Below are 15,661 nucleotides of genomic sequence, written 5' to 3'. Positions count from 1 at the left end.
AGAACTGCAGAACATAAATTATATGACATTATAGGAAAAGAACAGACCTAGGGTTCTGTCACTGCCGACTAGGTCCAAGGCCAAATAGCTCAGGTATGATTTGGTGGTTACGTGGATGTGCCCAACTCCAGGCATTCTGTGGCTTGCTTCAGTCATTTTAGACTTAATGGACAGACCTAGTTTTGTGGTTTATTGAAGGTCCAGGTTGTGGTGTTGGTAGACCTGACTCCTACCCGGATGTGGCCTGTATATACCTAAGCACATATAGATGATCGTTTGTTGGTAGAATGCATCATACTGAATGAAAGTGAATCCTGAATCCCAAATGGGGAAAAAAACAACACTTTTGGGCAGATGGTGTCTTGAGAACAGTACACATTAGTCAGACTACTAAGGTTACTAGGGCACCAGAAGATAGCAAACAAGATGCCACTGCCAAAGTCAGAGAATCCTAATACTAATTCACATCAAACTAGATGATAATGCCATTGTCTGGAGTGACAAGTGTGAAACTAATCATCAGATACCCATGTGAAAGATTTTTAAATTTACTAGTACTAGCATCAGGAAAAGAAAAAAAAAGGACAATCCATTTGTTCTGATATACTTTACATGCACCTTGGTCACTATATATCCCTATAGCCACTTGCAACATTCAAAGTTCAAACAATGACAGATGAACAAGAAGAGTTGCTCTTTTGAAGAAAGCATTCGGCTTTTTATAGTTATTTGAAAGCTTAAAATGAATTATGTTAAGCAGTATTACATTTGGAACACAGAACATGGCTTTAGGATGTACAGGGTAAAACAGAAAATCCAAAGAAATAAGAAAATGCAGTTATTAAGATTCACAGATTTGTACAATATTATGAAAATTTAATTTTTGTGACAAGGGGCAAAACAACCCTCATCCATTTAATAAAGCATAACATAGCTTTAGGATTTACAAGGTAAAACATGGACTGCAATGAAGAAAATGCAGTTATTCAGATTCACAGATTTGTACATAATTATGAAACACAATTTTTGTGACAAGGGGCAAAACAACATTCATCCATTTAATAAAGCAATATTTTCCATTATAGATGTCTAAGGACACAACGGGAAAATAGAATACTGCTTACTAAAAAAAGGGGAAATAGAATAAGGAATGGATACTGTTTAACAATGCCAGAAAACTGATACATACTTGCAGATGAATAAAGTACAAGAAGCAAGAACCATCAAACAGAAGTTCACAATACACTGAAAAAGCCCAGAAACAGTTCCAAAGTTACCAGAGACATAATTATAGTGGTAACAAGAGCGTTTCTTGCAAAGATAATGGCAAGACTTATTTTGGACTCTTCCACGAAGATTTTGTACTTTGTCATGTATACACATCTGCTCCCGAGAACCTAGGATTACCATTTTTGGCCTGCAAGTCTCAAATAGAGCAGCAAGTTATATCGACAAGAATTTAATAGCTGGTCAAAAATCAGAACACTACATATTGGACTCCACAAATTGGTTGATGCCAGATGTCGCAATGCTAGTCATAAATTAACATACAGTGACAACATTAGCAAAATAGGTTACCAAAGAAAAGAGTAATCAGGATGGTTCCTAGTTGAGCAAGACAGTTTATTTATGAAATATATCATTAAGGCTGCATGACTCAGTCCACTTCTGTTTACCATGATAGTCCTAAAAGGACCACATGAAGGACCTGAAGAATCCATAACAATGTATTTGGATTTTGGATGGCCAAATATTCATAGTCTTAGGACATGAATGTCCAGTCTATGTAGGATCACCGGTCTTCAGCAATATCAAGGGCAAATATCTCCAGGTCTAGGAATTCTGATGTCTAAATTTTGATGACATCCAAAATGCTCTCAAAAGAGATGATTGCTCTGGATTTCTAACATATAGATACATTAAGCATAAACATGTTTTTCAAATTAAATCAAATACTAAACTGATTTCCAGACATCCATGACTAACACAGACAAACTGCAATAATGTGGTCATTCATAATATACACGTCTTTGATATCCATGCTTTTGGAATATCCATATCTCAGGATTGAAAGCAAGGTTACCAGGCTAGGAAGCAGAAGAGGAAAACAAAATGAGAAGCGGGAGCAAAAAGCGAGGTATTTTCAAATTTATAAGAAGAGGGAAGTGAGGAATCAATTTAAGAGAAAAAATAGGAATAAAAAAGGAAGTTATGAGATTGAATGGAAGTGAAATATTAATCAAACGGGTAGGGAATAAAAACTAAAATAAAAATGACGATTCTTAAATTTCATGATTTTGTAGTGTAAGAATTAAATTCTTCCCAGAATCTAAAAATGATGATTGCCAAGTTAGAGAAAGTACATGGGAAGTGAGTGGAAAGGGTGAAATGAAGCACATGGAAAACATAAAATGTGTGACAGAAGCACATAGGAAGTATGTGGGAAGCAGGAGAAAAACATGTGAGAAGAATAGGAGAAGCGTGGGAAAATCGAGATTCCCATCAAGCTTCGGAAGCGAGGAGTTTTGCGCTTCCAAAGCGCGCTTCCCACCTATTTATGAAGCTTCCAGACCCACTGATTGAAAGTTCCAAACACATCCTTTTTTCAAACTTCTGCATCAAGGATGACATTCAAAACATGCAAACAAAGTTAAGGTCTCACGTTTTTAAGGAGATTTGATATGCCAAATGAAGACTCAAGCTTGATAGTTTTGAGTTAGGGGAGCACTTAGCTCCCACCCAACCTATGTTCATGCTGCCTCTGGCTTTTCAAGCTATATCACCATGACTTAGATATTCTTCACCAGGAAGATTCAAGCTTAAACCACCTTGCCCATGGTTGCGGAACAACAAAGCAAAGGCAGAGAGCATCATTGTGCATGAAAATGGGGAGAGCAGATTCTCAACAACAGCTGAAGCAAGAAATGATGATGGAGCATTTGGGGAGTGAATAACAGCCATGCAAAAATCATAAAATGGAGAAAAAGAGAAACAAGTCAAGAAACAACAAACTATTGAAACCGGAAAGCTAGATTTGGGAGATGACATGAAAGCAAGGTTTGAGAAAGCTTGCTTTCCCAAGAAATTAGGGAAGCAGCAGTGTGACTTTATCTATGTAGTCAAAAGCACTAGGTGGTGCCTAGTCGGTAGACCCCTAAAAAGACTAGTGGAGGACTAGGCGGGACTAGTCGGGTTCACAAAATATACATAAAAATATATTTAATTCTTTTATTAATAAGATGATTTCATTACACATGATTTCATAAAATATATTAATATGCATAATCAGAATATTCATATATATAATTGTACACGCACACAAATATATATATATATATATATATATATATATATATATATATATATATATATATATCAATTATTCATAGCATATTCAGTATAGCCAACAAAATATGATTTCAACCTTTCACAGAAGCACAATAACACATACATATATAAATAGCATATTACATAATTCATAATGCTAAACATGCTTTCAGGCTTTTATAGAAAAAATCATCAGAAATAAAGTAACACACATATATGAAAAACATAATCAATTGAAATTAATTGTGCATGCTTTCAATGTTTCACAGAAAAAAACCCAAAAGCAAAGTAGCACACACACACACACACACACACACACACACACACACACACACACACACACACACACACACACACACACACACACACACACACACACACGCACGCACGCACGCACGCACACACACACACACACATAAATATAATAACTAAGCATACAAAACAAATCACACAAACACACACATACATATAATTATATATATACAAAAAAATAATAATATATATATGAATAATAAATAGCTAAACTGCCCCTGTGCCTAGGCTGAGGCAGCTTAGTCGCTGACTAGGTGCCTAGCCAGCAAAATTGGAACCTTTTAAGGTACCCACCTAGGAATTGCAAAGCCTAAGCTATTTACTTAGCATAGACCGACTAGGCGGACTAGTCGGTGCCTAGTCAAGGCTTTTGACTACATAGGCCTTTATTCTTTTTCTTGATAATATTAACATGTGTTTAACAGGGAAGATTGTTGACCAGTCAATGAAGAATATGCATCATGGGTAAACACGTCCTATCTTATATCAACTAAAAGCTGCATAATCTAAGCGATATATAAAGTGTTACTTATAATTCTCAATTACCATCAAACTTCAATAAGTTTGTCCAACGTGTTGCCCCAGCTTATGGCGCATCTATAATATGTTTTAGTTGATCGTGCATGTTATGAATGACCTCACTGAACTCAGTTCATATGCATGATCAGTGTGAAGCAAGTACAGCCAATAAAAGTGGAGTGGATGAAGAGAGAGAGAGAGAGGGCTAAGTATGGACATACTTCCATGTTTTAAATATTGTTATATTTGTTCTAAATGTAGATAGCCTAAAATTTGGAGGTAGCAACTTATGATTACACAACTATGGTACAGCCTCGTACGGAACTGAAAAGTCAGTTCATCTTCTCAATATCCCAACTAGCAAACATCTCAAATTCTCCATTTGCTCACCAATTCCAGATCAGTATTTCCCTTGGAGCTATATGAAGATTTATCTCTCTCCCAAATGTTCCATGGTATTTGAGGGGCTTGAATTAGAAAGCCAATATACCAGAGAGCAAAAAAATTCCAAAGTATTCTACCTAATACTTTACAACAGTAACATGATCCAAGTTGGCTGAAAAGATAGAATTAATTATGATAAACGACCTTAGCACCCATCCAAGTCAATCCTATAGGATCTAGGGCCTGCTCTCCAAATATTTGGCAGGTTTTTAAACAGTTTAGTAGCAAACAGCCACTTGAAAAGTGAAAAGTATCGAAAGCACATTATGCATTTCATGTTTCCAATTAATACTAAGCCTGAATTTTTTCAACGAATATGATAAGCCATGACATGGAAATAAAAGCAGAGGTGATGCAACCTTTCTTAGAGTTCAATCCAAAAGTTTTAGTTAAATGCCTGATCATTCTACATCCTCATGAGCACCACAACCATAAAATTTCAGCTGAAAATAGTGAAGGAATATATATATATATATATATATATATGCCAAGAAAATCTTCACATAAACGACAATAAGCTAAGACAATGAGAACTAAGATAAATGGTGTCAACACATTCCAATCATATTTCTGACTAACCTATAAAGGCTTGTCTTCAGTTCTTGGATGACTTGTCGCAGTTGGCTGTGAGTGCGCGAAGTATAAATTATGGTTGGTAAGTTCTTTTCTGAAGATTGTGTTAAAAGTATGCTGCTAGAAGTCCCACCATTTTTTCCCTCGAAAGCATGATGAGCCAATGAACAACTTAAACTTTGCCTCCAAGCCAATGTTGCACAAAGCAAACACAAGGTTTTCCCAGTTCCAGTAGGACTCTCCAGTAAAGCATTACATCCCTGGAAATAATACAGATTTATATAATATTATATCTCATTATAAGAAACCAAAGTGAGATGGTTAATATTTACAAATATTAACATCTTCAAAACTACAGGGTCAGGTCATAGTTGCTAATTTTAATAAGATAAGACATTGTCACCAAGGCTAACGGATTTAACAGACACTCATTCTTCATGAAAACAAGTAATGCATTTTTCTCTTGGTAAAAAGAAATTTTAGGAACTGAGGCAGAAAGATGTCTGAATGCTGCTTCAAACTCAAACAAATCAGATTTCAAGTAGACCTAGATGGAACTAGCCAGCACTCAGTTTGATGCTTGAAGTCTTCACCCATTCAAACATGCTTAGACAAACTAAAATGAGAAAAGTGAATGAACAAGGAACAAACAACATGACCATGAAGCATTTAATGCCCTCCGAAAGCACATCATACCAATTCTCCCATCAACATTATTTTGCCTATGTAGGTTTGCATTATTTCCTATAAAATTTTCTGAATTATATGATTTGTATATATTTATTAGAAAAAATTTACAACATTCAGATCCATGTCGAAAATTCAAAGAGTACTCAAAATTCATCCATTAGAAGAAGAAAAAATTTCTTTTGAGCAGGTATCCATAAATTTGCAAAAAATAATGTATCCTAGGACTAACAAAAAGTAGAGTTATTTAAGAGAAGTCCAATTAAAAGAAAGGCCATTACAAGGAACCAAAACGCCCAAGAAGAATTATTATCAAAATCCCTTCATGGAATGGGCAACTATGGGACAAGAGCATATTGGTTTCTTAATAATAATCCTTTTTAGGTATTACAAGAATAGATTGAATTTAATTATCAGAGACTTGATGATACTGTGGTTGTGGAAGCAATAAACAAATAGTGATGGACAATGACAGTCAAAGCAAAATATGGAGTTTTGTCCCACCATTACCGACAAAATAGATATTACATGTTGCATGGCTAGGTTTCAAAACTATGCAATTTCTTAGACAGCATATGGGTGAAGGTGGGGATCTGATGGATTTCCACCTTCAAAAGAAATGGATGAAGGACACGTCATTACTACTTACTAGAGATGCATGCACGCCTAAGCTACATGTGCTTGATACCTAAATTGTAAATTGAAATTTGCACACCTACAATGGGCTATGAGTGGTTTACATTAATGATGGTCTTAAAGATAACCAAAAAAAAAGTGGGTATAATTGATAGGGTACCCAGAGTGTGAGATGCATCTTCTAAACAAATTGCTCAGAGTGGGGAAAATATTGCAACTCTTGAATGGGGTATGCTGCTAAACTGTTTCAGAAGAAAGCGATATGAGTAGTTACTATCTCTGAGAGTAAGATAATTTGCACGGCCCTTGGTAAACATAAACCATGGACAACAACTTATAAGCTGGAGGCCATCACACCGTGGTCACCGGATTACTTTTGTTTGAAGACACAGAGTCCATATGGCATTTCCTTGCAGATTGTGTTACGGCATAATACTTGAACTCCGTCAGCCCCGAGAAAGAGAGTATTCCGATCACAGTTCTCAAAGGTTAGGGAGATGTATATATTAGGAAAATTTAAAATTGCTTATTAGTTTGCAAATTGTGACCATTCCCAGCAAGGTGGTTCATACCCAAAAAAAGACCAATTGATCTATAAAGGTGAATCGAAGCATCATTTTAGCATTAGATGCCAGCATCCAATAAAGAAATTCAGACTCCGCAAGCACCAATCAGGGGAAAATTAAATCATTTACTCATTCAGCCACCTCATATCTTCACTATGCGCTCATCTGATAACGAAATCAAAAATTGAAACATTCATTGCACCCCGTCCAATTCCTAAGTCGTTGTTTTCGCAAACAATCAAAATGAGAAAAAAAATCGACAATCAAACACCATTCAAGAACTTACAGAAAGCGAGGAAACGATACCAACAATCAATTCCTACATAAATTAACCAGGACAAAGAATAGAGTCTAAGCCGAAAATCCCACAATAAAGAAAAAAATAAAAGAATTCGTTTTTTTGTTTCTTTTTCACTTGATTCCAAAGAAGATAAGGCAAAGGGGAGGAGGAGGAGATGCCTGACCTCCTGTAGGGATCGGATGACTCTCTCCATGTAGACGAGTTGGCAATCGTACGCATCGAACGGGAAGTTCACCTCGACTCCCCTGATACTGTATGTGGGCATCTCTCTTTGTGGGAAGTTGCAGAAACCCTAGGTCGAATCAGAAGGAGGAGGATGAAGAAGAAGAGAATGAGAAGGATGAGGGTTTCTCCACTCTCATTTGGCGCCTCGCCCCTTTCCTTTGTTAACATATTTCCCGCCATCCCAGCATGGGATGGACCGCTCATTATCCGGGTCGGGTAACCGGCAAAACGGTTTGGGGGTAGGACTGTCAATGGGTCTGGTTTGATCCGGAACAAATCCTCTAAGGTCAGGGTTTGGTGATAAATAAGAAAGTCTGGTTATAATCTGGGTCAAACCCACGAATAATCATTAGTATATAGTGCCAGGTATGGTAAGGGTTTGTGAAATTTCATACTCCAACCTGAGTTTCGATTAGGATCAGCAAATTTTCAATGTAAAAATGGACTAGGTCTGGTTCATGTAATCCTTATAAGACCTAGGTCATGTTTTTCATAATGTGGGTATCGCCCACCCTGAACTCCTGAAAAAATAAGTCATTTTTTTTAAATTGAGCATACAGCAAAAAAACAAAAATTATTTCTTTTTAAAAATATTCTAAAATCTTTTGCAAATAATTTCTAACACAATGAAAGAAAAAACTTTTTTAGCAGAACAATTGTTCCATTGACGAATACAGAATCCTTACAAAATTTACATTCAAATACGGTTATGATAGAAACCCAAATATAGAGCATTTCAAGAAGAGAAGGGTCCATGGACCAGCTCCGAAAACACTCTAGTTCACTGCATTTGTCGCCGTCAAGCCCGCCTACTCATGGGTACTTGAAAAAAAAATAAACAAGGGTGAGACAAACCACAAGTCTCACTAGAAAACACAACCACCCACTAGGCAATAGTGGACATGGGTAGGTCTCCAAGTCAAACTGAACTTTAATTAAGTCATAGGCTAACCACGAGTCTCAAACCCCGACTCTCTATGAAATTTGTCTTGACAAAACCTCTAACTTGAGAGATGACTCAACCAATTGTGTTGAACCTAAATGCATATATATATATATATATATATATATATATATATATATTCATTTAGATTCAACTTTTACTATCTACCAATGCTTACAGCAATTAACTTAAGTTTCAATAACATTATTATCTCTATAAGAGCACCATTGCCACGAGTCTTTATAGGCTTGTCGGTCAACATGGAATTGTATATTCAACCATGAGTAATTTAGATATTTTATTTTAAAACCCACAAGAACTTGGTTCGACAGCGCCAAGGTCCAGAATCCTTGGTAAAGGAGTTTCTTTTTTTAAAAGAAGTCAGAGTGCACTACAGCTAACCTACGTAGCTGGACCTCCAAAAAAAAAAAAGTTTGAGCCTCCTAAGCCACCATGGTTAGGGACTGGTTTACCCTAGTGACCAAGGCAGATTCCACAACAGTAACATGTCACCGTCAAATGAAGAATCTGTCAGCAACTTAACACAATCCCATGGGGTTGGTGCAAGCTCATTTTCAAAGCGAGTAAAGAGTCACTCATTGTGACAAGTTACCCTATCTTTTACGGAGTAACCAAGGTTTATTTATCGTGTTTATTTTGAATTAAAATTCATTATCAAAATTTTAGTTTATGAAAGTACTCTCCAGGTACTAATGGCCTTTCCCAACAAGACACATTGAAATTTTTAATTTAAGAGATAATACATATGTTGAGGTTAGTTCCCCTACTTGAGAAAATCATTTCTCAAGGTCCTGGTTACAGAAAAAAACTAGGAACATTCATAAATCTCAAGTTTACGAATCCCCTAACCTCAAACATGACCACTAGGGCTCATGTATACGTCTAATCAACTAGTTTCTTCAATCAACTAATATCATTAAATTTTTCTTTTTTTTTTGTCTAGTTTGAAGTCATCTTTCATGGTTCTATAAAAACTAAATATGTAGTTTATAGTTTTTTTTTTAACAAATCACCTGATGTTCATAAGTATACACATGACCTACTGAGGCCCACGTGTGTGAGGAACTCTGAACTGGGTTTGATTCTCATGTATATATATATATATATATATATATATATATATATATATATATATATATATTGGTAAGTGCTCATTTACTCTTTTTTTTAAAGCCTTACGGGACTGAATACATTCTCATTTAAAAAAAAATATTGAGTTAAACATAGTTGAATGCATACTTACTATATGTATATATACATATATATCACTTAACCGTGCTGAATATGTACTTATTTAATATATATATATATATATATATATATATATATATATATATATATATATATATATATTTCTCATTGAGTATGATTATTTATGATCTCATAACTGCGAAATTTTTAAATGAACAAGTTATAGAGTTATTCAAGTTATGACATCAAGATCATCTCTAAATAATACAAGAACGTTGATCATGTTATGACAAAATTTGGACTCCAATGAATGCATGTGAATAGGTTAATCATGTTATAACAGTTTTTTTTCAAGTGAATATAGGAAGGACAATATTCATGTATTGTTATAATGAAAATGAGCATGGCAAGCATTCATATATAACAAAATATTTCTGTTATAATAAAAAATGAGCAAGGCAATATGCATATAAAATAAATTATTTCAAATTTTTTTAACTGAATTTTTCTCCTCATAAATCCTCATATAATCCATCACCATATATATACATATATAAGAAATTTTCAAAACATATACATTGAATGTCGAAACAAATTTTTTTCTTTACAGTATTCAAAACACACTAGTGAGAGGCCAAAATATTTTTTTTTGACATAACTAAGCATTCAAACTGAATAAACACATTTTTTTTTCTTATAATGCACATGAGAAGGGCGGCAAACCAAGTATAACAAAAATTTTGATCTCAAGTGCAAATAAGCAGGGACTCTTCATATATGACAGAAATTTATTTTAAACCACATACATATGAACCATATCAATTCATTTAATATAAATGCATACGAGTAGGTTATTCATATTAAGAACGTAATTCAATCAATTTGGAGTGCATATGAAAAGGGTTGTTCGCATTTGACAACAATTCAATCGGTTTGGAATGCATATGAGCAGGGTTATTCGTATTATGACAACAACTCATTTAATTAAAATCCAATGAATAGGGACAATAATTCATAAAATCAAATTGCATATCTGAATAAGGTTGTTCATATTTTGACAACAATTTATTTAGTTAAAATAAAATGAGCACGGTTGCCATAATATGACAACTCATATAATCAAAATGCATATGTGAACAAGGTTGTTTATATTATAACAACTCATTTAGTTAAAATATAACTAGGTGAGTTGCCATAATACGACAACTCACAAAATCAAAATACATAACTGAATGAGGCTATTCATATTCTCACAACAACTCATTTAGTTAAAAATACAATGACCAGGGTTGTCATAAAATGAAGCAGCTCATAAAAAAAATGCATATGGTTAGGGTTTTTTCATACATGACAACCATTCATATAAAAATAAACGCAAATGAGTTGGGTTGTCTCATGTACGACAACACTCACTCTCAAAGTTGAAAATGAGCAGGGTAGTTCATATTATGACATAATCTTATTTAAATACAATGTGTATGAGCAGAGTTGTCATAATATGACAACAACTACAAAATCGAAATGTATATGAGCAAAGCCATCACACGCAGAACAAAGATTAAAGAATATGATGCACAAGAGGAATGAACAGTCACACGCATGACAAGTTTTTTTTTTCTCATACTTAACAAATTTCAAATCCAAATGCAAACGAGTAGAGCTATCACATGCATGAAAAAAATTAAAAATCAATATGCAGCTGTGACGAAACAGTCACATGCTTGACAACTTTTTTTTCTTCTAAAAACGAAACATCCAATGTGCAAATGGGCATGACAGGAAACAAGTATGACAACAAAACAACTTTTTTTCTCAAAACACAAATTATGCAGGGCTGGGTTTCTAAAATCAAAACACAAACCGTGCAGGGCTTGTTTTCTAAAATCAAAACCCAAACCATGCAGGGATCGGTTTATAAAAAAACACATATATATAAGTCACAAAAGAAAACTCAGATTGAATGCTCAACATTTCTTTTTTCAAAAGGCAACATCTTTCACGTTGCTTCATTTTCAAAAGTTCCAATACCAAAACAAAAATAGCAAGCAATATAGGTAGGTTAAAATTTCTTTTTATTTTCTTTATCAGACTTATACAAATACATCCACTAAAAGAAAGATTTCATCATAAAAATTTCAAACATCAAAACTGAAAATCACATATACATCCACTAAAAGAAAATTTTCATGCATCAAAGAGAAGTTCAAACACCAAAATTGAAAATTGCATAGCCTAGATATGTATATTAATGTTTTTTTCCAGATTATATATAGCATGTCGCAACATCAAAACATAACATAATATCAACAAATGTCAAGGATTCGCAACAACTACACCTTTCAAACAAATCCTATCTCAAATTGAGTCTAATGCATGCCACTATCACAAAGAGAGAGGTTGACACCTACCTTTGTACGCAAATCCAACAAAAACAGCCCCTAGATGTGGCTAAACACGCCCTCTAGCGTGATTCCTCAGTAGTTCTCCTCCTTAAGATATTCCCAAACAACAAAACCACGAAAAATCAAAGTAAGAAATTTGAAACAAAACCTCATGGAACGAGAATTAATAAGAAGAGGAGGCGGGAGGGCTGATCTACCCAGGGTTGACTTTCCATTTACCCCTTAACTGGGTATGCTTCAAAATCATCCACCAACCTAACTCCCCACCTGGCTAGCTTACTCAATTGCACCAAAAGTGTCTGGTTAAATGCAAAAACAATGATAGTGTGAGGGGAGAGAGCGAGAGGTAAAGTCGTTACCTCCTTCCCATTCTCTCTACCCTTAACGCCCCTCATCCCTTCTTTTTCTCTCTATCTTACTTTTTTTTCTTTTCTTTTTTGTTAATGTGTGGTCAGCTTGGGTGGCAAGGAACCTCTACACTCAAGTGGACTCATAATGAGTCCATTGCAAGAGTAGCAGGTTGTTGCCATTGCATGCAAAACAAGCTATGCATGCATTGGCTGAATACGAGGTGCATTATTTATTTTATTTTATTTCCAATTGAAGTTTTTGTTCTTTGTATGGCCACCTTGGGCAAAAAAGGGTTGTGAACATCCCAAAATTTTCAAAGATTTGCAAAAATGACCCTTTTGCCCCCGGTCCCATTTTTTTAAGAAAACCGAGGCTAAATTTCAATTATTCTTCAGATTTTCTAGATTAAATTTCCCATTGATATATTCAAAATCAATTCCGGATCCGAATCCAGTGCTTTAAAATCGTATTTCTTCAAAATCCGGATCCAAACGCATTTTTCTGAAGAAATTCCCCCAAAAATATCTTTTAATTCTCAGAAAAACTCCCATTTGTAAATATTTTACAAAAACAAAAAAAAATAGTTTTAATCTTTGGTTTCTCGTAAACTTTAGGATTTTATTCTAAAAATGCAAAAAAAGGGGAAAATAACGCAAAAACAAAAAAAAAATGGGAAAATTATGAGGAAAACAAATGAGTTTAAAAATCGATTTTTGCTAAAAGCCTCAGGAGCCCCCTCTTTACAAAATATCGAAAAATTAAAAAGGCTCCTCTGCAAAAACCCTCTTTTAGGGTTTTCCTTCGTAGGGAAGAAAGAGAAAGATAGCCGCCCCCACTGCATTCTCTCCTCCTTCTCCCTCTCTTGCCCAAATGCTCGATGCCATCACCCTCCATCTCCGAACCCATCTTCCTCCTCCACCATCGATGCCTAACGGCCTCCCCTTCTGGAGATCTCTCTTTCTTCTTTAAAAAGGTCACGAAAGACCTCTTTTCCTCATTGCTTCTTCATCTCCCCATTTGCATCTTCATCCTCTTTCCATCCATCTTCACCCTGGCACCCTCTTCCTCTCTGCACCCATTTTTCACGATTCATCTCTAGATCCAGCCCCCTTTCTTCCACGACGCCAGCAAGTCAGGATCAACCATTTACACGCATATAAGTTTTTACATCCATTATTGGGTTCCTGATCTACTGTGAAGGCAGAATCAACTTCATCTACCAAGCTTAAAACTATAACGAATAGAGAGTCTCTCCCGTCGGCCAACTCACGGTAAGATTTTCCTTCCTCTTTCCCTTTGTTAGGCCCTTCTACGTTGATTTTTCCTTGTTCTTACCTCATTAATGCATCCTCTATAACCTAGATTTGCATATAACAAATTTGGTTTATAGAAAGGCAACATTAATGGAATCCATCGATTCCAACATTTAATTTCTTTTTTTCTTTATTTTATTCTATCATTTGCATTTTATTTCTTATTTTAATGACATTGGATCAGTGCTCGTTCATTCTAGTTCATGGTATCTCATTCCTGCCTTACAATTTCATTGCATTAAATCGTTCATTGTGTTTTATTTTCGATCTTCATATAATGTAAATATTTAGTTTGATGTTATTGATAAATCTCCATCGCATCTGCATACTGTCGTCTTCTATCCTCATTTCTCGTTTTATTTCCTAACATTTTCTCTCTTCTTTCAGCATTTGATCTTGCAAGATGATATTTCACATTCCAAAAAAAAAGAAAAAAGAAAAAGGGGAAAAGAACCCAAACAGTCGAAAATCTGCAGAAATTAACATCTATCGCGAAAGATCATGTTCAGTTAATCTAGGCCCTCAGTGGATTAATTGTGTTTAGATAGAGAACCTCATCTTCCATGCCTTACTAGCACTTCCCTCTATTCACAATTTGCCACCATCACCTCATCTATGCGGATATCACTATTTCGGTTGTGAACATCACCCTCCATTCAAAAGAAGATTGATTAAGAGGTTTGAACATTCAAGTGATCCTGATAGTTCTGACTTCAAAGAATGTTCAGAACACCTTTTTTTAAAAGGGTTAGAGGTACCTGATGATCCCTTTCTCAAATATATGTTGGTAATTGTTTCTCATACGAAGCCTTGGATGAAGGGCAATTTTCGGATTTACATTCAAGAACTGTCGTTAATCACCATTTGCATGGTTTGGCCAATGTTCAGACCTTCTGTCATTACGGAGAATCTTTGGAACATTGGGCAGACTTTGTAAAAGAAGATGTTGTCTATAGATATGACAGGGAATTACTATCATTTGTAGCTCGCTTTCTTAATGATACATCCAGTTTGTTTCAAAGAGATAAGGAAATTCGTATCGGGGATATAATTGAAAATCGTTCGGTGACGCACATCATTCCCTTGATATCGCATCCTGGACTGTTGAAATACGATACTTTGAACTAACGTTTTAATTGTTGACAGGGGAATTGCTTGCAGTAAACTCCGTTTGTTCACTATATCTTCCCAGGTTACTGTCGGTTATCAAGACTGTCCTTCAGCTGCTTATGCTTTCAAATTCCTTTATAATCACATGGATAATACTTATGATCGTCCACAATGCTGGAATATGCCCGTGGGTTGTGTAATTCTCATTAAGAATATATACGGTTCTCAACAGGAAACACATACTTTGTTGGATTGTTGGGTAATTTTGCTAATATTTGTTAGGAAATATGTCTTGATTCTGTCATTAGAGATCTGCTTGTGCTGATCTTGTCAATGTTTTCCGTCAGGTTTATAATGATTAATTCTGGTTGTTTCCATGTTAGCAGCTCAATAGGGGTACTGTGCACAAAGTATATTGCGTTCTGAAGGTAATTCTAGCATTTTTCTTTTGTTTCGTTCATTACACATAAAAAATGGAAATCGCTGAAAGTTTAATTTGCTGAATAAAATAGGTGCTTTTTGAGTGTGTTTTTTTAGCTCATTAGTTATGAAACCCAGCCATTGCACTTTGGGGAGTCAATAGGATAAGAAATTGTATGGGATTTTATCAAGTCCCTGTGGACTGTGCTAGACACATGTTTTAACATATAACTGTGCTCTGCCCTTGTAAATTTATAATGCAATACCCCCCCATGGATTGCTTACCTGACTGTGCTGTGTGTTTGTTCATCATGGAATGG

General features: G+C 35.2%; 1 protein-coding gene across 1 annotated transcript in view; it reads right to left on the bottom strand.

Moving 5' to 3' along the window:
• LOC149833670 (RAD3-like DNA-binding helicase protein) overlaps window positions 1-7,803 on the bottom strand; it is a 147,350-nt gene extending 139,547 nt beyond the window's left edge. The window contains exons 1-3 of the mRNA XM_090009195.1: window positions 7,529-7,803; window positions 5,182-5,435; window positions 1,278-1,417 (exon numbers count right to left, since the gene is read on the bottom strand). Of these exons, the coding sequence (XP_089865321.1) occupies window positions 1,278-1,417; window positions 5,182-5,435; window positions 7,529-7,630 (496 nt within the window). The 5' untranslated portion in view covers window positions 7,631-7,803. The remainder of the gene's footprint in view (window positions 1-1,277; window positions 1,418-5,181; window positions 5,436-7,528) is intronic.
• Between the last annotated feature and the right edge of the window lie 7,858 nt (window positions 7,804-15,661).

The sequence above is a fragment of the Nuphar pumila genome, chromosome 6 (assembly GCF_984573655.1).
Source record: "Nuphar pumila chromosome 6, dmNupPumi1.hap1.1, whole genome shotgun sequence".
In the NCBI taxonomy this organism is placed as follows: Eukaryota; Viridiplantae; Streptophyta; class Magnoliopsida; order Nymphaeales; family Nymphaeaceae; genus Nuphar; species Nuphar pumila.
Note: the sequence above shows the minus strand (reverse complement) of the source record. Positions and strands in the feature narration are given on the sequence as shown.